Here is a 25,058-nt window from a genome sequence, read left to right as displayed (position 1 = left end):
GTGGCCACAGCAGACTGCATTCACTGGTCTTCCTGCAGCCTCACCTACAGCAACAAAATGGAGGAAAAAGAAGCGAAGAGGTGGTGAGCTAAGCAGGAATGGTCAAGGAAGAAGGCCAGCTACTTGCCAGGTAGAGTCTGTATAAATTTTGAGAAGTTTTTGTTTGTATTTTTTACTACAAAGGTAAAGAACTTTGGAATTTTTTTCCAGTGAACTCTATTTTACAAATATTTTTTCCTTTTCAGGAAGAACTTTTTTTAGTAGCTCTTTTTATAGCAAACAACTGTTTGTTCCACCAGCAGCCTATGATTAAAAAAAAATTAATAATAGCAAGCTTATTTCTTGCCTTTGCTGTCTATTTGGGATCAGCATGGCCAAATACTGCTTATCCTCACCTGGTCTGCGTCAACCTGACAGCAGATGGGTATGCGGTATCTCCCACAGGTCCCAGCCGCCCCCGGGGCCTATAGCCCCTTTCACCTTACACTCCGCAGCCCAAGCTTTGGGAATGGGAATAACCCAGCCTGGTCAGAGGAGAGGGGAAGGGCGGGCACACGGTTATGTGCTATTGGGTTTCGATTTGGGGGAGAGGTGCCATTTTTCTAATTTAATTCGAGGGGAAATCAAGCGGTGGTGGGTGATGAGGTGATGCTACGTCGCAGGTATTGCCTTCTGCAGCGCAGCGGCAGCACTGCCCCGGCCTCTCCATGGGAGCGTGCTGCTGGAGAACTCGCTCCCCGCCTGCCTGCGGCTGAGGGGAGAAACGAAGCCGAGAAGGGCATGATGCGGCAGCAGTCCCTGCCCGGCAGCCCGGGCGCTCCCGCCGGAACTGAGGCAGCGGCGCCCGGCCCCCTGACGGGGTGGGGAAGTGAACGCCCGGGCGAGAATGGCAGCAGGCCGCCATCTTAACTGTGGGCATCCCTCAGGGCAGGTGGGGGACGCCATATCTGCTGAGGGCGGCTGTCTGCAGCGGCGCCGCCGGGGAGAGGGCTGCCCGCCCGCCGCCGCGGTGCGCATCCCCTGTGGCTGGGCCGGCCGGACCCACCCCGTGCCGCCGCCGCCGGCATCCGGCCGGGAGTGCGTCCCGGGCGCCGGTTGGCGCTGCACTCGGCTGCCGCGGGTTGCTGTGGGGACGGGGCGCTGCAGGTGGGCTCCAAGCCCCGCGTTCTCGCTCTCCGCCAGGGCGGGTGAGGCTGAGCGAGCGTGGGGGCGCTGGAGGCGGGCGGGCAGGCAGCCCGGCGGGGCGTGGGGGCGGGCCAGGCCCACCCCGGGCCGAGACACCGCCGCGATGCCCGGCAGGGCTTGGTCCGCGGCTGGGGAGAGCCCGTGCTGAGTTCTTCCTCCCCAGACCCTCGCAGAGGGAAGAGCGTAGCTGCCGATTGAAATAAAAACTCAAACGGCCTCCAGGAGAAAGGCCTCGCTTACGGGATCCTCGGTGATAATCGAGACGTTTCTGCCCCACCTCGGGCTGTAACGCCCAAACAGCACAGGTTGGATCTTCATCTGGTGCTTTCGTGCTGCCATCCTGGCAAGCGGGCCCCGAGAGCAAGTGCCGCTCCTGAGGCTGCGGGAGTGCAAGGGACAGGGCTGTCAGTAGTCCAGGACTACGGGGAGACTCTGTCTAAAGGGTTTGCATATAGGATGAGAGAAAGGCTGTTGGATGTTGTTCTAAACAGCCTCCAAAAATAGGTGGCCCTGAGAAACTGTTTTCATGTGGAGAGTTTCCTCTGTGAGGTGCCCTAGATTTTGGTGGGAGATGGTGCTGCGTCTCCTTTGCCTTTTTCGGGAAACAAAAATGTGAACACTATCACCAAGAATGCGTAGCAACACTCTTTTTTGCTCACAGGAGGCCGTGAGCAGTAACAACCAAGTGTTGACTGCCAGGTTTGAATGCCTTGTTTTCCTGCATGAAGTACAAAGTTTTGCAAGAGGTCAGAGGTTTGAAATCCAGGCAGTAGAGTTGGTTAAGCTGTTAACTAGGGTCGGGTCAGTCGCTTTTCTTTATTGCTGGTTGTATTCTGTATTTAAACAATGATGCTACCCATCTAGTGTGAAGAGCAGTTAGCAGGATCAAGAGTCACTCAGACGCTTTTTTTCTGTGTAAGCTGTAATATCACCAGACAGGCTTCATGCTAAATCATAAGATCATAGACTAACTTAGGCTGGAAGGGGCCTTCAAAGCAGGGCTGACGTCAAAGTTGCACCGAGTTGCTTGGGGCCTCCTCCAGTCGAAACTTGAATTAGGAGCTCCTTTGCATGAGTACTCAGCTTCCTGAAAGGTAAAATGGTTGCAGTCAAACTGACCATATCTCCATGTAGATGCAGGGCTCTCTCCATGTAGAAGGGAGCATGTGCTAAAGATTCTTCTTTCCAAAATAGGCTAATTACAAGTAACCTGTGTGCACAGCTGAAAGCCTTGGGAGGAATTTGGCAGGATGAAGCCTGTCATTGTGGTGCATGGCGGAGCTGGCCGGATCTTTAAAGAACGAGAAGAGGGAAGCCGTGCTGGTGTTGTCAGAGCTGCACTGCAAGGTTATGGTATCCTGAAACAGAGAGGCAGTGCCTTGGATGCAGTTGAGGAGGCAGTACGATCAATGGAAGATGATCCTCACTTTAATGCAGGTAATTTTTCAAGAATTAAGTGCGTTTTCTTTGAATTATGCACATTGCAGTGGAGTAAATACTGGTGTGTCGAAATAGTTTATTTCTCTGTATAATAAAATAGCACAGTACATACCATAGTTTCTCGTGAGCACACTTAGGCAGATGAGTTACTCTTTTCTCGTTTTTCCGTGTTTTATCCCTGCCGTTTCATTCTTGTGCTGCAGTGTTGCTGTTCTGTAAGTCTTGTCCTGTTACTGTGCTGCATCTTCAGTTTTAAGACATGGACTCCTTAATGGAGTATACGTTTAGTTAACATTCATGTTTAAGGCACCTGAACATAGCTTGCAGCAATGTTTAAGCCTTAATGCTTGACCTGTACCAGTTGCCAGAGGAATATGGTTCTTGGGGATTTTAGGTGTTTTTTCTCTTCATTAATGATTGCAATTAGTGCTTTTGTAAATAATATTACAGCAGTAATGCAGTAATGGTATGAGTCATGAATTTATACAGTAAAGGTTCATAACTGGATTTCCTAATGATTAATGTTAACGTCAATAGTTGAATATTTTTCTCCTCTTCGTACGACCTCAGATTTATTATTTTGATGAATTTCAGTGAAAATATTTCCCCACCCCCACCAAGGTATGTCAGGAATGAACATGGAAAGAAAGACCTGTCAGTGTTCAGTGTTTTAGATAACATAGCTATTCGTTACGTGCACGATTAGTTCGCAGAGATTCACTTGTTCCTTCTCACCTTGTAATTGAGAGTGAGGGAGAGCTTTTACTTCAGATGAAACTTTCAGTGTTTTGTTACTGACTTGGGCTGAACTTGATTTTTAGAGAATTCAGGAGGAGATCATGAAGTGGACTTAGAGGTGCAGTGTGTACTGTTATATAATTAACATCAGGATGGCATTCTCTCATTTAACTTTTACTTTTCTTCACCTGTTCTTTAAATCAGTCACTAGCCTTTAGGACTTTGGTTTGCTCAGGTCAGTATCAATCAGTATCTATTTGGCCTTTGGCTCTGTTTATGTTTCTGGGTTGTGTCTCAAAATATCTCTCTGGCGAGATAATTTAGATTTGCTATTGTAAAAACACCAGCTACTTCAGGGCAGGAAAAAAATCCTAATTCTTGAGAAGCATCTCTTCAGTGTTGTTCTGCCTGACATTAGGTGTCCAACGCTAATGTGGAAGCAACTTCAATATAAATATAAGCTTAAAGATTGTTTACATCTCTTTCTTAATCATTCCATGTAAACAATTGCATACTTGGTTTCTTATACACTAATTTTGATTGTTCTGTAAATCAAAATTATTTAGATGGGAGATACATCTTAGCTCAGTGTGTCTCTCAGTGATGAAAGCTTACTTTATAATGATCTGTTTAGGCTCATTTATTTAACTTGTACAAAACAGTCTGAAACATTTGGGCACTTATTCTAAGTAGGATCACAATAACTAGCAATATTCTGTGTTTTGCATACAAGTTTGGGGGTTTTTTAGCCTTCTTGTGATACCTTGTCACTAATACTGCTTTTTCTGAGCCATGCTATCTTGTAGTGTGCTGTCATTGAACTGACACCTGTGAGGAGTGTATACTCTTCTAAAAACGATCATATCATTTGAGGATAGGACCTTAGACTCTACCATATCCAATGACTGATACGCAGTTACAACTTAACATTTTGCTTGATGTACAAAGTGCAGTATGTGTTTGTGGCACACTTTTTCATGGTCCAAGGCCACATTTATCCTTAATTAAATATATGTTGAATTATTTTTTTGTCTAAAGGTGTTTACTTCAATTTGTTCTAACAATATTTATACCCTGTTTGTAGTATATTAAATGAGCAATTTTTAGCAAAATTTGCTTAAACTGGACTTGAGCCTTAAGCCCTTGTTCAAGTTCGACTATGCTTATCTAAATGGCAAGTAATCTGGTAATCACTTGCAGATACATCTAATTGTGTCAATACTCATTAGATACAGCTGCTCTCAGTAGCTGGCAAAAATGAGCTGAAAGCTATGTGAAGAGGGCCTTGATTGGAGTGGCTGTTTAAAACTCACCGTGTGGTATTTATCTTTGTAAAAGAAAAATCAGTTTTACTGTAATAATTATTTTCTAGGAAAACACAGACATTGCTAAGAGACAACAATAAAGATTGGGAAGAATGGGCATAACGATGAAGTTGTGTCCTTTTTTGAATGATAGGGTTTAGCCACACTGTGTAGATGCGTCTTGGTGTAGGATTGGTGGAGGGGCTCAGAAGCTATACTGTTGTCTAAAACTACCATTTTAGTGACTTGCGCAGCATAATGAAGTCATCGAGTTCTGCTTGTGATGAGGAAGTGGCCTTGGTTATATTTCCTTCATGTGATCTCTTTGACTAGCAGTATTAACTAGCTTGGTGTGAATACTCCAGATATAAGAACTGTCATTATAGTGATCCTTTCGCTTCCTCCTCAGCCTTTGCAGGACAGATCTATCTATCTGTAGATAGAGGGAATTGGAGTACTCCTCTCAGTACCCCTGCTGTGATTCGGCTAATGTCAGACACGTTTGTTATTTGTGTCCCCTTAGATTTTCTGTCTTTTGTTGTCTCTGGTTTTTTCCCTGCCTTGGCTTCACAAGTGAGTCAAACTTTTTTTTTCAGTGCTGCTGCCAATGGTATCCAACGGTACATGGCCTCAGAGGCAGGTAGTCCCTACCCATTGTGCTGGAAGGCAGGTGAAAAGACAGTCTGTAATCACAGAAGGAAGGATAAATCCTACCTCAGATAACCTGAAGTTTAGTATCTAGCCTTGCCATGGTGTATAGGCTTTCACGGTGGTCAGTGGAATGAGAAAGGATGGCTGTACAGCTCTCTAAGGCAAGTAGGATGAATTGTTCTTAGAGGGCACCTCTCTCTCTTCACTGACTGTAAAAGGAGGCTTTTGTAGGAAGCTGCCTTTGACTGTAGGATCTGTCTGCAGCTGCGTTTTGCTCAGGAAATTTTAGGAAGTCCTAAGATGTATCCCATGAGAGATGTCCAGTAGACATAGGATACTATTAATGCAGTGGTGAAGGGGGCTGGTAAAGCTTCCCCTGGAACCATGGTTCTGGTCACTGATGCTTGAGAAGGGGATATCCTAGTTCTAGTGGGAGTTTGGTGATCATGAGCTAGAGAGCCTACCTTGTCAAAGGAAGCTAAAAGAGTATGGCAGGGCTTATCTGAGAAAACAAAGAAGGCATTCCTTATATTACCATAAAGGAGAAGCTGGAAGAATGATGTTAACACGGGTGGCACAAGGAAGTTACCTATAAGCTCTACACAGATCAGTGTAGTCTAGAAATTAGCACTTTATGAATGATGCAGGACTGAACTCTGGAATAGCTTATGCAGTCAGAGAGGGGCAAAAAATAACTTTTTGGGGGCAGAGTTCAGGCGTGTCTGTGTGTGGCAGGGGGAGTTTTGGAGATTACAGGAGGAGGATTACAGGATTTTGTCTCCTGTAACAGGGGATTTAACTTCATATATTCAGGTCTGAAGTACATTGGTATAGAAGTCTTATGTCAACAATTATTAACAGTCATTTCTGACCTGCCTTAATGTTGGTTTAACAGAAATAAAAAAACCTGTTCTAGCTCTGTACAATGTTCAAGTCTTTCTACCTGAGCTACTGTGTAAGTCTGCTGTGTTTTGTTTTGGGTTTTTTTACTTCTTTTTAAGTTTAGCCTTCTCCATCCTTATTAGCAAGGCTTGTGCACTTGACTTACAACTGATTATTCCCCTGTGATACAGTTATTGGCATTATTAAAAAACCCAAACCTATTTGCATTGTCTCATTTTGTATCGCATTAATTTTCAATTAGGTTAGTGATAGCACCGATAATTACAGAAGAAAATAACTACCCAACATTTTATTACTTGATTTCTTTTTTTAATTCCTTCATCTACTGTTTTTATTTGGTAATGAAGAACTGGTTATTTCAAGCTTTTGTTACACTAGTGAATGGACATTTTTATTCTGCTCCATCAGTTTTGGCAGTTTCTTGGAATGCTATGTGACATTAATCTGTTGATAGGATTGAACATTACACTATTTTGCTGGGTTAGGTTGTATGCTCCTTTGGAAGAACTGTAAAGGTAAAATAGTTTTATGTTCACTTGAAGTGATCTGGGGGATAAAGAATTCTGTTCATGATTGTCGTTTTAACTTTTGTATCTAGTATATCATTTTGGATGGGATTAGAAATATGTTTTTCATCTTAAAAATAGAACTTGATTTTAAAATAGATGTTGTACCCTGTGAGACTTCTGTTAATGGTTGGATTTTGTGGTTATACTCAGCAGTGTTTTTGCTGTTTTGTTTGTATTCAGGAGATACTTTCAGTAAGTCAGACAACAAACTGGGAAAGAGAAAGTTTGCTTGATGAGATCTAATAATTGAATCACCTGATGGTTAGCTCTTAATGACTTCCTTCTTTTTCCCTTCCTCCCCAATTTTTTTTTTTTTTTTTTGGTCTTTAGGCTATGGATCTGTCCTAAATGAAAAAGGTGAAGTAGAAATGGATGCCATTATCATGGATGGAAAAAATTTAGACTCTGGAGCAGTATCTGCAGTTAAATGTATAGCAAACCCAATAAAACTCGCTCGACTTGTCATGGAAAAGGTATGCTGAGTATGAAACATTTTTTTCCTTAGAACTTCATCTGGTATATTGATACACCTCGATGATGTTTGTGTAGTGCTTTAAGGCAGGAAAGAAGGGAGAAATGGATGGTTGTGTTTGGAAACTATGGTCGTGACCACGAAGAACTTTTATTTTATGGGTTTTTGAGCGGTATTTATTAAAAATAGCATTCTAAGGAAACATAAGTTCTGCCATGCAATTGGAAGCTCAAGGAGAAATTGACCTATACATGTAAATCTTCTGTTGCTCCACAGCTGGTGTTGAAGATTTTAGGGGTTTTTTTTTTTTGTTCACTTGTTTTTTTGAAGAGCTTTTATGCTGTCACCAAGTCTTCTGCTTGAACTTGCAAGATTAAAGTTGGATAATGTACTTTGCAATGATATGGAACTGAATTAAGTGACCCAATAACATATTTGACCATGTAATGCAGTCTTATGTTGTTCTAGGTGGCCTTCTTCATTGTGACCTAATCAGATGGTAGCCTTAGTGCAAAGTCATAGTCTTCCAGCAGTAGAATAGAATAGAATATTTCAGTTGGAAGGGACCTACAACGATCATCTAGTCCAACTGCCTGACCACTTCAGGGCTCACCAAAAGTTAAAGCATGTTATTGAGGGCATTGTCCAAATGCCTCTTAAACACTGACAGGCTTGAGGCATTGACCACCTCTCTAGGAAGCCTGTTCCAGTGACTGACCACCCTCTCGGTAAAGAAAAGCTTCCTAATGTCCAGTCTAAACCTCCTCTGGTGCAGCTTTGAACTGTTCCCGTGCATCCTGTCACTGGATACCAGGGAGAATAGCTCAGGACCTCCCTCTCCACTTCCTCTCTTCAGGAAGCTGTAGAGAGCATTGAGGTTGCTCCTCAGCCTCCTTTTCTCCAAACTAGACAAGCCCAAAGTCCTTGGCTGCTCCTCGTAGGACATTCCTTCCAGCCCTGTCACCAGCTTTGTTGCCCTCCTCTGGACACATTCAAGGACCTTCACATCCTTCTTAAATTGTGGGGCCCAGAACTGCACGCAGTGCTCAAGGTGAGGCCGCACCAATGCTGTATACAGCCAGATAATCACCTCTCTTGACCGGCTGGTTATACTGTGTTTGATGCACCCCAGGATGCAGTTTGCCCTCTTGGCTGCCAGGGCATGCTGCTGACTCGTACTGAGCCTGCTGTCGACCAGCACCCGCAGATCCCTTTCTGCAGGGCTGCTCTCCAGCCACTCCTCTCCCAATTTATACTTGTGCCTGGTGTTACTCCATCCTAGGTGCAGAATCCAGCATTTGGACTTGTTAAATTTCATCCCATTAATCATAGCCCAGTGCTCCAATCTATCTAGATGCCTCTGCAAGGCATCTTGTCCCTCAAGAGAGTCAACAGCACCTCCCAGTTTGGTATCATCGGCGAACTTGCTAATGGTGCATTCAACTCCTGCATCCAGATCGTTGATAAATATATTGAACAGGACTGGCCCTAGAATTGAACCCTGAGGAACACCATTGGTGACCGGTTGCCAGCCAGATGTAGGCCCATTCACTACAACCCCTTGAGCTCTGCCCTTCAGCCAGTTCTTCACCCAGCATATTGTGAATCTGCTTATCCCACAGTTGGACAACTTGTCCGGAAGGATGCTGTGAGGGACAGTAGCAAAAGCCTTACTAAAATCCAGAAAAACTCCATCCACCACCTTCCTTTCATCCACTAGGCAGGTGACCTTATCATAGAAGGATATCACATTGGTTAAACAGGACTTTCCTTTTGTGAACCCATGTTGACTGTGCCTGATGATTGCATTATTCTTTAAATGCCTTTCAGTAGTACCCAGTATAATCTTCTCCATAATTTTTCAGGAACTGAGGTTAGGCTAACAGGTCTGTAGTTCTCTGGGTCTTCCCTCGCACCCTTTTTGTAAATTGGAATAACATTGGCTAGCTTGAATAACATTGGCTAGAAGATAACATTAGCACTATGTGATGGTGACAGATTTTCCAAGAGAATCAAACTTATCAGGGCAGCAAAATGATTATTATTTGACCTTCTACGTAAAATCAATCCCACCTTACTCCACTAAGAAGTCCCTCTAATATCTGCCACAGCAGACATCTCTAATTTTTCAGAAATGGTGCAACTGGTATGGTTCAGGATGGAGTAGGTCATTTGTGTGATACGTGCATCTGTTTTCCCATTACTAGACTGCGACCATGATCAAAAAGTTTGTACTGTCTTTGGAGTTTACATTTTTCATCCTGCTAGTGCAGCTGCCCCATTGTTGAAAAGGGTTCGTATTTGCAAAAACACTATTAACAAAGAGGATTTATGCTTTTTTAACCTTTGGAAGTTACTTTTGAGGAAACAAAACCTCTTTTGGTGGTCTGTAAAGAAAATTGAAATGTAATTTGTCCTCAACAGCCTCCAAAGAAGATAGGATTTATTTTTGCCCTTAATTGGAGGATAGTTCTGCTTTTAAAATCAGAACTTTTCACTGAAGTATTTAATATAAATACTTTTAAAAATGTATGTCTACTAGAAAACAATGTTAAAACTTGTGATGAATAAGCTTTCACATGGGATTTATTCTGTCATTTAGCTAGAACAAATAAATAAGTATAGCTGGTAGAGAGCTTCACAAGACCAAATTTTTAAAAATTTGAGAATGTAGGTGGAGGGTTGGGGGAGAGATGTCTTCTAGCGTGTTGGGGGGAATGTTGTTTTGTTTTGTTTTTTTTACTGTAGATAACTTCTTTTAATGCCCATTGTTCAGTTCAGATGAACGGAATGCCCATTCCAGAATCACTGATTTTTTTTTTTTTCTTCTCCATGACAAAATCCCATTTAAGTCAACAAGAATAAAGTCAAAACAACACTGTTGGTTTTTGAGAACATAACTTTGCAAAGTGTTTTTTAAAAAACAAAACAGAAAACCCCCAAAACAAAAAGTCTCCTTTGTCTTTCTCGTCTATTATAAGGCCTTTCTTGTCATTGTGTGGTGCTCCTGGTGCTCAAAAATGTTGAGGCTAAATTTGAAAGGAAATAATAAAATTCAACTGTACAGGACCAAGTGTAATGGTATAGCCCTAAACCATGAAATTTTGTGGTAAAGTGTATTACTCTTTGCCCAGATGCAACAAATTCTGTGTAGATGACAAAGTTCAAATGTAAATGTTGGCCTAAATTGCTTGATATGTGTTGAGGTGACTTTCTGCTGCTTCTCTATCAGGTATTGTAAATGGGAATACCAACTGATGTTACTCTTCTGTTCATCTTGGACAGGAATTTTGGGACACCAACCTAGGCTATTTCACAGTACTTCTCAAAGTGTATTTTGTTTTGTTTTACTGTGCATAGTTAAAAATATTTTTAACTTTGTGACCCATGGGTAACAAGACTAGCTTTCCTGGGGTCCGAAGCATGTTAGGATGCTTATTTCCCAGTTATTCTGAGATGCCTCATTGCCTTAAGGAATTTTGAAACATGCAGCTCCCAGAAACCAACCAACCAACCCCCCACCTGCTTGTAACTTTCTGTATTTCCATTCCTATTATGGAACAATATGGGCTCCATCTGGTGGACAGAGTAGCTCTTCTAGCTTGTTGTTGCACAGATTTATCCTGTGTACTGTCGCATTCTCACTGGGCTCCAACTTGTCCAAATTCATGGGGTAGAAAAAAGGAGGGCACCAGAATAATTTCCATTCATGGTTTACTATGCTATTGAACACAGCAGCCTCTAGAGATGGAAGGCTTTTAGTACATTAACTAATTCAACAAATCCTTGAGAAAGCAGTTAAATTCCTGTTGAATTATTCCTGTTTGTAGTAAACAAAAATAGAATGATACATTGAAATGGTGGTTGGTTGTGTTTTGGGTTTTGTGGGTGTTTTTTTAATAGGGCATGTAATCCCCCCCCTACATTAGACAAAGGAGAATTTAGCTTAGAACATAAACTTCTCAAGGCAAAGGCGCAAATTTTTGCTGTGCTCTGCATACTGCCGGGATTGTTAAATAAATAACAGTGATGGTCTGAATTTCAGGCCAGCTGCAGAAATTTGGTGGATTTTATCTTCCCCATTTCCCATGAAATTAACTAAACTTGCCAACACTTGTTGTTTGTTAGTAAGATCTGTGGACCCCCCCCCCCTTTTTTTTTTTGTCCTTTTGGATTACTTTATATAAATGTGTCCGAGAAAAATGAGGCACTTAAAGTTAGCAAACATATTTATGAAACTGTAGAAGAAGGATGAGACAGAAAAATTTGCTTTTGAGTTGTTTGGCAATGTTCTACCAGCTCTTTTGCTCGGCAAGATATATGGAAGAGAAAAACAAATCAAATTCTCTTTGATACCTTCTTTTCAGTGAGGACTGGGGGGAAAAAAAAAAAAAAAAACCCCAAACAAAAAACCAACCCACAAAAAACACCAAACAAAAAACCCTATCATAGAAGCTTATTCCTCTATATGCAAGTATTTCTTGTTTGTGCAGCTCAGGAAGGTGGGTGTGTTATCAGAATCTGCATATGGGAGGGAACCCTTTGAAAAAGTCTTAAGAAATAACTTCCACATTTTACAATAAAACTTCTTTTTTTTTTTAACTTATTTAAAGGATGATACAGAGTCTTAATTGCTGAAGAAAGCAAGTGATGGAGCACAGAGCCTTCTGATACAGATAAAGTCAAAATGTATTTCCTAAAAAAACCCCAAAAAACCAGAAACCAAACAAAAAACCCACCCCAATTTGAATTATTGGATCGTGTGCTCCTGGTGGTTTAGTGGCAGAGGGGGGCAGTATTGCACAAAGAAGTTGGCTTTCAAGTCGAAGAACACTAGCTTTGTTAGAAATAGGTAGGTCTTTTATTGTCTGGTATCATCACTCAGCACGTAAGCCTGTTGTCCACTCTTTCACATATACAGAGGACTTCTTCATTGTAACCCTTATTCTTGTTCCCTAAAGCAATACTCTCATGAATTCAGGACTTAATTTGTAAATAAAAAGGCATTTAAATTTTCGAAAACGTTTGATGTTGGGGCCACCACATCAGGAATGTTTCAAAAGTGTAGTCACGTTTCCTGCTTCTGTAACTATCTGAAGGGGTTAGTGCAGAGGCTGTAATAAGCTTAAGTAGAGATCAGTGTCCATGGTTTGGGAAGAGGTTCGGCTGGAATCCTTTAAAACAATGCAGTGCTATGGGTTGGTCATGGTAGTGATTGCTTGTCATTGCTTTAGAAATCAACAGAAGCTGATAGTCTGCACCATCTTCAAAGTCTGAAGCTACGAGACTGTAAATGTCCTGCAGAATGCAGCATGACACAGAAATACCCAAGCTCTGGCATCCTTGCTTCAGGCTGAGAGCCGAGTATGGGCTACTTCGGTGCCCTTGCAAGGCTCTGCAGGCCTGCTGCTTCCAGCATCATGTGGTTCTACTTTTTGGACCTCAGCTGGTACCTGTGTGCTGTGCTGCTGCGTGGACATAAAAGCTTGCTTGAAGTTAGGTGCTATGCTCTGAAATGACTCCATACTGTATAGTCAGACCACTGCTCCTCCAAAATCTTCCCGGGCTCTGATGAGCAATTAACAGCTGTGTAGTGGTCCAAGAAGTTGATGCTTATTTTTGGACACAGATTTAAAAAAAAAAAAAAAAAAATCAGATTTTAGAGGTCCTACTAAAGTATAAGGATTAATGAAATAAATTTATCTGGCAAGTTTCTCTAAAATATGAATTAACCAAGCTGTACAGACTTTGAAGCATGGATTTAACTAAGGTTGTTGACTTAAAATCTGGTCTAAGTGCTTTGCTAAATAAAGGAATCAAAATGGAGCTTCTGCAAATGTTGTTAGAAGAGAGCAAACATTTTTTGGTCAAACCCGTTAGAACAGTATTCTGTTCTTAAATTTGAAATTCTGGACCTATAAGAGTAGCAGCTAGTTGAAGGAAATATTTGAAATAAAATGGTTCAGCTGATGTTAAGAAACACTTTAGTGTATGATATTTACATTTTTTTTGTTATTTTACTCGTACGAAGTGTAATACCTTCAAACAGAACAGGAATTTATTTACCCTTCTTTCCTTCTGAGAAAAATCTTTCTAGATCTTAGTTAACTGGACAGAACAGTTAAGTAGTGATTTGGTGATTGACTGGAAACAGTACAAAGAAGTTGCATGCAAATTAGCAAAAGAGCAAATTTACCAATTTTTCTTCTCCCATTATAACAAGTATTAAATAGATAAATGCAATTCTTTTCTACTAATGATGAAAGTTTGTATCTGTGTTTTGGAGAGCTGAAAATTTTTTTAGCTAGTAGAAGAGGATATAGGCATAGAAATCTAGAAAGTTTAAAAATAAAACAACATTTGGAGTTTTCTTTGTGTGGATAATTCTAAAAATAAAGAGTTGATTACACAAAACTGCTCAGTACAACGCAAACCAAGAATTGTCAGTGAATCTCTTGTCTGTTTTCTGCAGACGAAGCACATGCTGCTGACTGGCTGTGGTGCACACCTGTTTGCTCAGGCCATGGGTATTCCTGACACTCCAGGGGAGACACTCATAACCGAGAGATCCCGGGAGAGATGGAAGAAGAACCTTGAGCCAGATTCCAACCCTGAAGAGTTTCAGAAGTAGGGGGTTTGTAAAATATTTTCTCTCTTTAAATCCAGGTAATTTAATTTGTGCTATCAGTTCCAAAAAAAAAAAAACCAGAATACCAAAGCTTGAAGGCCTGTATTCAGACTTGAGAATACTTCAGTTCTGAGTGTTACATGGTTTGATACAGTCTTCACAGTATGTCCTCAGTGAAAGTAATGAAAAATCAAGCTTGCAATGAATTTGCTCAAGTGTAAGTGACTGGAACAAACTTGAACAAACTTGTTGATGCTTAAGAAGGTTGTTGGTCACTTTGACATAGTTTTGTGGCATTAATGGAGGACGAAGTTAGAACTTGTTATTGCTTTTAAAATCACCAGTTATAGAAGTGCATAGAGCAGCTTTAACGAACAGCAGGCATCACTTTGTATAGTTCTTTTCCATGGAGAAACTGATTTTGAAAAATCTCCAGTCCACAATTTAAAACAAGTCCATGAAAAAAAAAAATAATAAAGCTGATCTTGGTTAAGTAGATGCTCAGATTTGTCTTTAAACTGGATTAGGTAGTTAAACGACATCAGATTTTGCCCAGTAACTCCTTCTGAGTGCTGGTTGTGGCTATTGGTTATTGTAGATAGGAATGAAAAAATTGACCAAGAAGTTCAGTGTAGTGGTGGGTGTGAAAAGAGATGCTACTGGATGGTATTGCACAACAGCAAAACGAAAGTCACTTGAAAAATAAGCAAGTCTCATATAAAGTAGAGAGGAAGGTGAGGTGGATGGGAAAGGAAGGAAAATCATCAGTGTCAAAAACGTTTTTTATGCCTGGGAGGTAGGCATAAATACTAAGTTGTTTCGAGCCTCCATTTGTACGTCAATGGTTGTGGCATAGGAAAACACTGTATTACAGTACATAAATGCTGTATTACATGATGTTCATCTGTTCTGTGAAATAGTAGTAATGAGGGAAGCAGAGCTGAAGAATTTGTAGATCAAAAGGAGGAAATTTCTTCTGTGGGCACGTTAATTAAAGTCCATGAAATGAGGCTATAAATTACAAGCTACATGTTACTTTCAGTAAATTGCTTGAAGGAAAAACAAATTCATGAGGCAAGTGTAAATATGGTCTTATAAACAAAGTGAAGTTGTTCTTGACCATAAGGTCTCAGTCGTAGTTCATCTTGTATCCACAGAAGTTTTCTTTTGATCCATGGTCTATCCAAGGACGGTGTGGTATTATAATTCATTGCGAAGAATTTTGAGGATGGCATAGCCCCTACTGCCACTTAGTCTCCTGAATATATACATTGGAATGGCATGGCATCTGAATCTCCATTCATTCTTTATAACGGCTTAATTTTTTTTTTTTCTTATAACAGTGTTAGGCATCTTCAATTTCAGCATTGTCTTGTTCTGGAATATCTGATAATAGAAGGCTTGTGTATTTCTGAAGGGCTCAAGACTACTTGTCTTAGCCACGCTGTTCTTTTTCTGACAACCAGTGCCCAAAACATCAGCACAAATTCACAGTTGAAAACAGGTCTTTTTTTATGCAAGCCCATTTGTTCCTGTATCACATGTGGAATGTTCTTTTTCCCTGTTATGTCCACAGTGATTATGTAGAAACTTGCCTGAGGCGAACAGAGAGAAGGTGAAGTAGCGTTAGTCAGAGGCAACATAATACCAGATCATACTAGGAATTTGAAGGTTGGCGTGTACTTTACTTCCAGTCTTCTGGTCCTAACAGTGTTGGAAACCTTGGGGGTTCGCAGCTTTCCAAGCAAAGTTTGGTGTCTCCAGAAGAGAGACCTTTCTGTTCTGCTGGTTAGAAGCCTGCATTCATTTATGCTAGAAGCTTACGATTCCATTGCACGTACAATATGGCATCTTGTACACCTTTTGCTGAGAATAAGGTGTGGTTTGTTTTATCTTCAGTCTCTCACTCCAAAGATTCTGACCATACCTTTCTCAAGAATTGCTGGAGATTGCTGGAGAACCCCACAGAAAGGGAGTTGAGTCTGACCGTAAGGTAGTAGATGGGCTACTAGCCCCTCTGTGAATCACAGTGCAAGAGTAATTCGAGAAGGCATTAATTAACAAGGACCCTGACAGCAATCTACAGAAAACCCTACTACTGATGCAGAGCTAAGAGGTGAAATAGGAGATGCCTTATTAGTTGAATGGGGATAGAGTAAGTACACGTAACTTCATGGGTACTGGATAATGAAAGATTTAGACAAAAGGGAATGAACAAATCCAAGCGATCCATTCAGTATCACAGTATATGCAGTATATAAGCATAATTCTTGACTAAACAAAATCATTACTACTAATAGCATCCCCTGGTATACTACAGGTACTTGTTGAGGTTCTTGCTACTGTCACTAACTAACAATAGAGAGATGATTATAATATGATATCTCTACTTAGACAGTTTTGCCTGCCTTAGTAATGTTTCTGAGTCTCAACTAGCTACGCAACAGATTGTTTATATCTTCTTTGCCTTTGTTCTGAAGATGAACAATATGTGACACTGAAGCAATAAAAAACTTTAAAGGGACAGTAAGAAATAGAGTGTAGTTGTCTTATTTGCTCCACCGCAGATAAGGTATGTCAGACACATTCACTTTGTTATTTGTTGCCAGTTGAGCTCTCATACCAAAATGGATAGCTGCTGTGTATGTGATCTGTGTACTTTCGTTATTCTCACTGCTGCTTAAGGTAAATACATACCTAGGAAAATGTACATCTGGATGCACCTTTCTTAATTTCTCAGGAGGATCTAACTTTAGTTGGTTGAAGGGTGCCACATGAGTGTGTAAGGGAGTACTGAATTTACTAATACTCTTTTCAGCAAATCATTTGTAACAGATGGATGGGTGGGAAGCCCATCTGCACCATCATCTCAGTTTGAGATGAGGTCCGTCTCCACATAAATGTCAGAGCAGTTTGTAAGGCCTGTGATTCATCAGTCAACTTTGAATTGCTGTGAATGAAGTGTAGGGACTGACAGTATGATATTTTACATAAGCAGGAGGGAACAGGAAGGGGGTTCTCTGAGAAATTGACTGTGGGTTTCATGGTACACAAAGACTTTGTCTGCCTTAATTAGCTTAGATTTTGTGGAGCTATAGAGAGACTCTCACCCGTGCCCAGGCAATTTCCAAAGGTATTCCTGTTCCAGTCGGTCGCCTGTTGGGCAGTTCCTTGAGGGATTGTTACAAATTCTTTTCCTGTGTGGAGGGATTTAGATTTTTTTTGTTATACCTCTCCTAGCCAGATAATGTTTTATGTTCCTACATGAATTGCCAAGATTGGAATATGTGGACACTCAAACTGTTGCTTCTTAGTAATGTCTTGCTTCTCAGTGCAGCAACTGTTACAGTAAGTTACAATAGCCTTTTTTTCTCCGAGTATGAATACACATGTATATTTTAAGCAGCCTATTATATATGACTTTTCTGTGCTGAAGAAATAAAGCGGTAGTTGAGACTTCTATTTTCTTTAGTGCATGAAGATTTTTAAGCTGATGTGCGGTTTCAACAGATTCTACTGGCCAAGTGATTTAAACCTCAAGATTGCGTAGCTACAGAGTACAAAGACGAAAATATGTATTAATGATGCGTTGTGAACAACACTAGTTGAAAGGCACATAAATAGCTTTTTTTTTTTGTGGCATTCAAACATTTAGGGGAATAAGGAAGAGGAAAGAGGAGGAACAGGAAGGAAATGATTCAGTGCATACCTAACATTACTGTCCTTGTCTGTATTCACTTGTTTACGTGCATTGTCATTAATAATTCCGGTTAACCTCCTGTTGAGACAGTGGAGACAATTCTTGCGTCTTTGAGTTGCTGTTTAGGGGAAAGTTTTGTGTCAGGTGTGTCACAGCCAAAAAACTACTCCAGAACTATGATGTCTAGAAATATTTCTGCCCTGTGTGCTTTTGTTTTGTGGGTTTTTTCCTCCCCAAGTCGAAGTTTCCATGCTGTGAAGGTAAACAAGTCATGGGGAGATAAAAAAAAAAAAAAAATTGAGTGTTTTCTACTCTATTAAATATAAAGCTATGAGAATTGTTGCATATTGCTTGTTATTTTTGTAATGAGAAGCATGGTAAAAAATAGCTTTATGATGAGCAGTAATTTTTTTGCAGTAATCTTTTTTAAAGCTACCTGGAAAATAAATGCAACATGCTTTGGCAGGTATGCTTTAATTCTGCCTAATTTTGTGAACTGTTTTTCTTGGCAGAGACCTTGGAACAGTCGGTGCTGTTGCTATAGACAGTGAAGGAAATGTAGCTTGTGCAACATCCACTGGAGGACTCTCTAATAAACTGATGGGCCGTGTTGGTGACACAGCATGCATAGGTATGGGGTGTGGGTCTTGCCTCTCATTTTTTTGTAGGTCTTTCATTTAAAGAAAGAAAAAAAGAAAAAAAAAAAGTATTGCTCATTCTCCTTTTCATTAGTGAAATGAAACATAAATACTGGTACATCTGAAATGGAGGTCTAACATTTAAATGTATCAAAGCTCAAGCTCCTTAACACAACATGGAGAGTTGTGCAAGTAAGGCTTGGGGGAGTAGAGGTGTAGTGCTGTATTATCATCATCCAGCACTTCTCTGTCTGAAAAATGGGGATGGGAATTTTTTTCTGTCCTTTCCTGAATGCTAACTTCTTTTTTTCCTGTGTTTCCTTTCTGTTCATTCTGATAAAGCTTTCCTTTTGTACATCCATGCTTACAGCTAAGTCAAAAAATGTAGCCTGTTCCATACTAAGATGCTGGTTTCTTGATACTTAAGGAAGTAGGTGTAATTGTAATTACTGTTCGTTATATCAGTGAGCCAGAATTGTAAAATGACTGGCAACTTTGAGTAAATTCCTGTTCTTAGAGAGTCGTGATAAGACTGCCTCGGAGCCTAATAGATGTGGTGTGGAATAAAGGAAATATTTTAAGAGATCTCTTATCCAAGTATAAAGAGACACTTGAAATCCTTTCCCCAGACTTGTTCCTCTCATGGGACAGACTTGCCATTTGATTGCTTCAGGGTTCTACCATACAGTTGGGATCTGGAAAAAATAATTATTTTTAGTAAAACATGTTCCAAACTCAAATAGCACTGCTGTTGGCAGTACATGATTATTATAAAACTAACACTAAGTTTCTCTCGTACCCTAAGTTGCTAATATTTTGGTACCCTCTTTTGGGTTTCACATTTTGACTGTGATTTTCAGCTTCATTTCTGACTGCAAATACCCTTCTCTTATGTAGATCGTGTTCAGGGCTCCTGTAGTATGGGACATAAGTCTGTGAAGGACAAGTGAAACTGGGTACTGTTGAGCGTATTGCTTGCAACTTTTGCTCTTGCTAGACATCTGCAGGATTGGATACAGAAATGCTAGCTGTCCTTTTAAATATTAGAGCCTTTTGAACGGGGGCTTTGACAGACTGATTGTGGCAGTGTTTTTCCACGTGTAAATTGGGGTCCATTCAAAGAGTCTGGTCTGATCAAGAAAGTACAGAAGGGAAGAAACTTTCATTGCTCTCCTATGTCTCTTTCCTCTCCCCCAGTACCTTGTTTATAATGCTGTTGGTATCTTCCTCCGCAGCTCCTGGGAAATATTTTTCTTAGGAGATGTGCTAGAAACATGGGTGTTGAGCAAGCGGAAGCTTGGTGGAGAACAGGGTGTGGAATGTGCCAGCAAAACAAGGATGGGAGGAAAAAAAAAAAGGGGGGTGGGGAGTTCAACAGAAGAAACACTCTGCTTGTGGTGAGGACTTGCAAGATTCTTCAGGAGTGCTTTGTGATGCTTCACTAGAGCCCAGGCTCTTCAAATCTCTTATCTGCTCTTGCTCTTGCGGATAAGTTCCCCTGAAACTTTGGTCAATTCACCAATGTCCTCACAAGATCTTCCTTCATCAGTCTTCTCAATTGGTAATGTTGTGTGACCTGGCATTCTGCATCCCATCGCTATCTTGCTGATCATCAATATACCATCCCTTGCTATTCTGGAAAACATTTTTGCCCATCCCTGTGAAGTGTTGGCCTGCTTCTGCTTCTTGTACCACAAGCAGATCACTAGTCTTCTTGCTCTCTCAACTTGGCAACTGACTTCATCCAGCTGTTGTTGATCTCTTTCATGTATTTTACTTTCCAAACTGAGGCAGAAATGAGAAGGAAGTTTGTTACCGATGCTTCGCTCCCAGAAGTGCACAGAACTGCTGGACCTTTAGGAAGAAATGTTCGGTACCTATTTTAAAGAATGAAGAGCTGGTAAATTGTATTACAGAATATTGCCTTCTTTTATTTTTTCCCCTCTGAAAAGGAAGTGGAGGTTATGCTGATAACTGTTCTGGTGCCACTTCAACCACAGGACATGGGGAGAGCATTATGAAAGTGGTCTTGGCCCGACTGATCCTCTATCACATGGAGCAAGGTATATTCCAAACTTCCTGTAAGCTGAAATAATGAGGATAGGAAACATTGCCTAATCACAGGTTTCAGTTTATGTACTATCATCCTAGAACAGTTGTCAGAACAGTTGCTCCCAGGACTATGTGGATGGGTCACCTCTCTTTAAAAACAAAACAAAGTACTAAGTATTAATAAAGCTAAAATAGCCTTAAGTGGACAGAAATATCATGCTGCTTGATGTTTAATCATGCTTTACATCAACGTACATTGAAAGACATTATTGTCTACTTTGTTTAACTGAAGTTCTCATTAATAATTTTTTTTTCCCAATTTTAAACTAAAATTTTGTGAACAAAGAAATAGAAAACAAGTAAAAGCAAGATATATTTAAGGAAGCAGTAGGGAAGGGCTAGAGATAGATAATCAGAGCTGAAATAAGAAAGCGTAGGATATCACCTTTCTAATAAACTGTAAAAAAACCTTTACAGTAAAAACTGTAAAGGTTTTTTACAGTTTTTAACAACTCTGATTATAGCAACAGAAATGCTTTTAAAGACATTTTAACTATGATTTAAATTTTCATTTTGCTTTGGAAAATATACTAAACTGACTGGGTGGGTATGTGGTGAACAGCTGACACAGTATGTCTTATGTGACTGTAATATAATCTGACTGTGGGATGACCCTTTGGAGCTTTACCTTCATGAGTTAGTCTGTCATCTAAACCCTTGATTATATTACAGCCCGTAAACGTAGCCAGACAACATACTTGTATTGCATGCAGTTGAAGAACCATTAATACAGATATCACCATTATTTTTAGAAAGCCATAGCTTCTGGGCAGTGCAGTGTAACTTGCTTTGAGATCAACCAAACTGGAAATAGTTGGAAAACTTTCAATTTACATTTTCATCAGAGAAGCAATAAGTAGAGAGACAAGTAACAGCTGAGAGTATTTTTGTTATGCTTTATAGAGCTGTTTGCATAGAATGGGTGCATTTCTGTGTAAATCTCTTGGCTAATGTGATAGTTTCAGCATAAAATACAACCTACAGATTATTTCCCGAAGCTCTAACACATTATGATCTCCCCTTACTCTGTATATTATGTCTCTAGCTATTCAATTTGTGAATGGCCTTCTAAGCTCTATTTAGTCTAAACCGTGTAAACCAGTTTCTTCGCTGGCTTGCAGTTAACTGCATTGCAAAACCTATGCCTTGATAGCAGTTATCTAGCTTGTGATAAATCAGTATGAAAGGCAAATGAGGCTCAAATTAAAACATTTTTTTAAAAAAAGGAGAAAAAGAAAATGAACCCACATGTGTGCATGTTTAATTGGTTTGCACTTGTTCACCCTGCCCGTGCTTGCTCTCTTTCATTCATCCTGCCCAGAAGTATAATTCAGCTGCCAGGAAAATACGTCAGCAATAGACTTTTTTTTTCCACCCCCCCAACATTTCCATGAAGGCGCTGAAAACAAACCCTCAAGTTATTATAACTTTCTGAGTCCTTGAACGGTCAACTGAAGTTGCATATTTAAGAACAACTATAGAGCTCTCTCATAATTTTGTTCAGCTATTCAGTAATTCATGTAGTAAGTATCTTCTTTTGGACCAATGCTGCAGAATTTACTTTCATATTTCAGGAGTGAATTGCTTTGCCAATTTTAACAGCTGTTGGAATCTCTGTCTTATGGTGGCAGCTGTTGTCTTGATGAAAAATCAAACAGTGAAATACTGACCCTTTGAAGTCAGTGCCACTGACTTGAATAGTCACAGTGTCACCCGTAACATCAGAGAAAGGAGCTTTATCCTGTCAGTCACCAGTGCTGTGAATAATTCTGACTCTGCTGGTTTTGTTTGGGTTTAACTCAAAATTTGCAGGGAAGGCATGAAGGTCAGTTTTTGTTCTGCAACCTAAACTGCATAACATTACCAGTGGTATATAGCTTAGAACAATTAGGCCGAGCGAACTGCCTTCCTGAATATATATTCAAACTTGTAGTGAACAAATGTTCTGCAGCTACTACAGGCCTGTGTGTATGATGTACACATTAACTTTGAATTATTTAGAAAATATTCCTGTTAATATGAATTAAGTGTAACGAAAAGATAAAGTTGCTTTGCTGGTCCTTTTTCTGATATCTAGTAGGTTGAGTCCTCATCTTGCCTGATACTTTCAGAAGTTTCAGGAAGAGTAACGCTGATGTCTGCTTTTGATAAATAATGACAATGTGAAGTACGTGCTTTGAGCTCCATTGCAGCCAGTGGACTTGGAACATAGATGATGACTGAAATTTCTGATTGTTTTAATGTGTTGTTTTTCAAATTGTAAATGCTTTAGACCTAGCTTGTGACAAACCTTTGATGGAAAGCTTGCAGATTGGCATTTTTGCCTTCAAATGGTAGCATAAGCAATGTTGTGTCTTGAACATAGAGTTGATGAGTTAGTCTATAGCGAACACTGAAACTGAATTACAATAGGAAGCTATTTAAATCCTGTCTTTGTAGCAGCACCATACCATAGCAGCTATTAGCAACTGTCCAGAGCCTTCCTATAAACAGTTCCTTTGCTACACTGGAAATTTCTTGCTGATTTAGTTGCAGGAGGAAATAGATTTGGCTGGCTCCATGGGGAGGGGTGAAACTTGAAGGGAATTTTAAAACTTTTTTCAAGACAGATACCACGAAGTTACCTTGTTCTTCTTTTCAGGAATGTCACCAGAGATGGCTGCTGACACTGCACTGGACTACATGAAGACACGAGTTGGGGGCTTGGGGGGTGTCATTGTTGTTAACAATTCAGGAGAGTGGGCAGCAAGGTTCTCCACCAAGCAGATGTCCTGGGCTACTGTAAAGGATGACCAGCTGCATTATGGGATTTATGCTGGGGAGAGGCATACAAAATCTGTTGATGAAGCACTTACATCTGAAAGTGAGGGATTCTGAGAAAAAGAAACATCGACTGAGGAAGAATTAAGATCTCCAGTTTTTACTGGAGGACAATGGCAGTTGATTTCATCTTTCTGAAAGATCTGTACTCTTTTGATTGGTTCACAGGCATTGCCACATTTGCAGTCAAAATGAAATCTGGACATAGTTCTTCAGTGGTCATGGATATGTGTATAGTGTTTATTAATACCTTCAGGAAGTCAGGAGATCCTCCTTTTCTAGATAAGAAAGAGAACAGTCAGTAGGTTTCTTGGTTAGCATGCCTTAATCCTACATTAAAGGGAGCCTGAGTTTCAGTATTAGAGGAACTCCTTTCCACGCCCGTTCTCAGAGACTGCTGCCAGGATGATTTGAGAGATTAATACCTATTAATTAAAAACTGAATTTTGAAAATTGCATTGCTCTCCAGAGTCTTCTGAGCAGTCATCCCATGATAACAAAGTGCTAACTGTCAGTGAAATGCCACCAAACAGCAGTGAAGAGTTAAGACTGCGTCATTGTCACAGGCTTGAGGTAACTGTCAGGGGAAATAATAATGAAGTAAAGAAAATAACTTTTCTCCAGAGATGGGAAATGTGATACTTTCTGGGGAGTCCTATTTTATTCCATTCATTGGCATCAGACCTACATTTAAAAAACAGAGATGACAGCAACGTAGGCTACAATATTTCAAAGTATATGTGGATAATTAACAGGAAAGATATTATTGACTTAATATCTGGGGTAGTAATAAGATCATGATTTCAATAAATGTAAATAAAACAGCAATCTTTACTACTCAAATACAAAGGTGATAGACATCTTTTAAGTCTAAAGATGAGACATGATTAACTGGAAAAATAATTATCTAAAATCAAGTGATAAAAGCAAGCTGTACTGAAACAAATAAAACTGCCTCTTAACAAGCTTCTTGTGTGAAGTCTGAAACGGTTTCTGGAGAGGTTTTCTTTTTCAAAAAGAATTGATGTTCTGCATTACCTCTAATACAGCTTCTTTATTAAGATTTTGTATTTTTAAAGAGCAAAATTTCTTTTTCCTGTTTTCTAACAATTACATAATTTTGTGTTAAAACTGTGTAATAATTTTATGGATTTTAGCTGGTGACTACGTTTCCTCTGCAGACAGATTTGTATGTTGTAATTGCATGCCATCGTACCGTGGAATGCTCCCTTTACAAGATAACCCAAATAAACACGGCAAAAATCTTCAGTCATAGTTTGAAACTACTCATACCTGCGTCCCAACTACAATAAGCCATGTTACTGAGTTGGCTCACACAGAACGGTAAGGTTGCCAAGGCTGTCTAACCCGCTCTCTACTTTGATCCATGGTTTATTAGATGTTGCAGGTGACTGGATGTGGACAGTGATGGTTCAAGAGTAGATGGCTCATGGAAGACATAACCGTGGAGTGCTTGTGTACTTTATTCCACAGGAGATCATGTAGAAAATGGCTACTGTCTGATCATCAGAAGTTAATGAAACAATAACAGTATTTAAGATGTGCTCAGCTGTAGAGAGAAGTGGTGGTCTCCTGAGTAAAAATTAATTCATTTCCCCTTATGTGCATGAGATACCAATCTTGCAGGGCCAGACTTTTCTCTGGGAAAAAAAAAAAAGCAGTATTGTCTTAGTTTCATTTCCAGAATATCAAGGCCATCCAGATTTTTGTGGTCAAGGATCTGCTTTGTCTACCTCACCTGTCCCTAGTGCAAGATCAAATTCAGGACAAGCAATAGAAAACACGATCTGCCAAATCTCACTTTGCAGCATTGTTTTCATGAAATTGCTCAATGATTTTTTTTTTTTCCAAGGAAAAAGAATCAAACTTGAAGGATG

At 40.1% G+C, this 25,058-nt stretch overlaps 1 protein-coding gene across 5 annotated transcripts; it reads left to right on the top strand.

The window, feature by feature from the left end:
• Positions 1-898: 898 nt before the first annotated feature.
• On the top strand, positions 899-24,429 carry ASRGL1 (asparaginase and isoaspartyl peptidase 1). Of its 5 annotated transcripts, none has more exons than XM_076333033.1 (7): positions 899-931; positions 2,380-2,622; positions 7,121-7,263; positions 13,735-13,889; positions 18,103-18,221; positions 20,181-20,291; positions 22,982-24,429. In XM_076333033.1, the coding sequence occupies exons 2-7, from the start codon at positions 2,436-2,438 to the stop codon at positions 23,215-23,217; spliced, it is 951 nt and encodes a 316-aa protein (XP_076189148.1). In that variant the 5' UTR covers positions 899-931; positions 2,380-2,435; the 3' UTR covers positions 23,218-24,429. The 5 variants fall into 5 exon arrangements, with proteins under 5 accessions (XP_076189148.1, XP_076189144.1, XP_076189145.1 ...); XM_076333029.1 differs by lacking the exon at positions 899-931 and adding an exon at positions 1,023-1,146; XM_076333030.1 differs by lacking the exon at positions 899-931 and adding an exon at positions 1,023-1,187.
• The last annotated feature ends 629 nt before the right edge of the window (positions 24,430-25,058 follow it).

This window comes from Aptenodytes patagonicus, chromosome 3 (genome assembly GCF_965638725.1).
Source record: "Aptenodytes patagonicus chromosome 3, bAptPat1.pri.cur, whole genome shotgun sequence".
Lineage (NCBI taxonomy): Eukaryota > Metazoa > Chordata > Aves > Sphenisciformes > Spheniscidae > Aptenodytes > Aptenodytes patagonicus.
The sequence above is the reverse complement of the archived record's forward strand: the minus strand, read 5'-3'. Positions and strand labels throughout refer to the sequence as shown.

Coding starts and splice junctions, on each gene's coding strand:
- ASRGL1 (XM_076333033.1), top strand. CDS start 2,436: ATGAAGCCTGTCATTGTGGTGCATGGCGGAGCTGGCCGGATCTTTAAA. Junction 2,623..7,120: donor TGATCCTCACTTTAATGCAG/GTAATTTTTCAA, acceptor TTTGGTCTTTAG/GCTATGGATCTGTCCTAAAT. Junction 7,264..13,734: donor CTCGACTTGTCATGGAAAAG/GTATGCTGAGTA, acceptor TGTTTTCTGCAG/ACGAAGCACATGCTGCTGAC.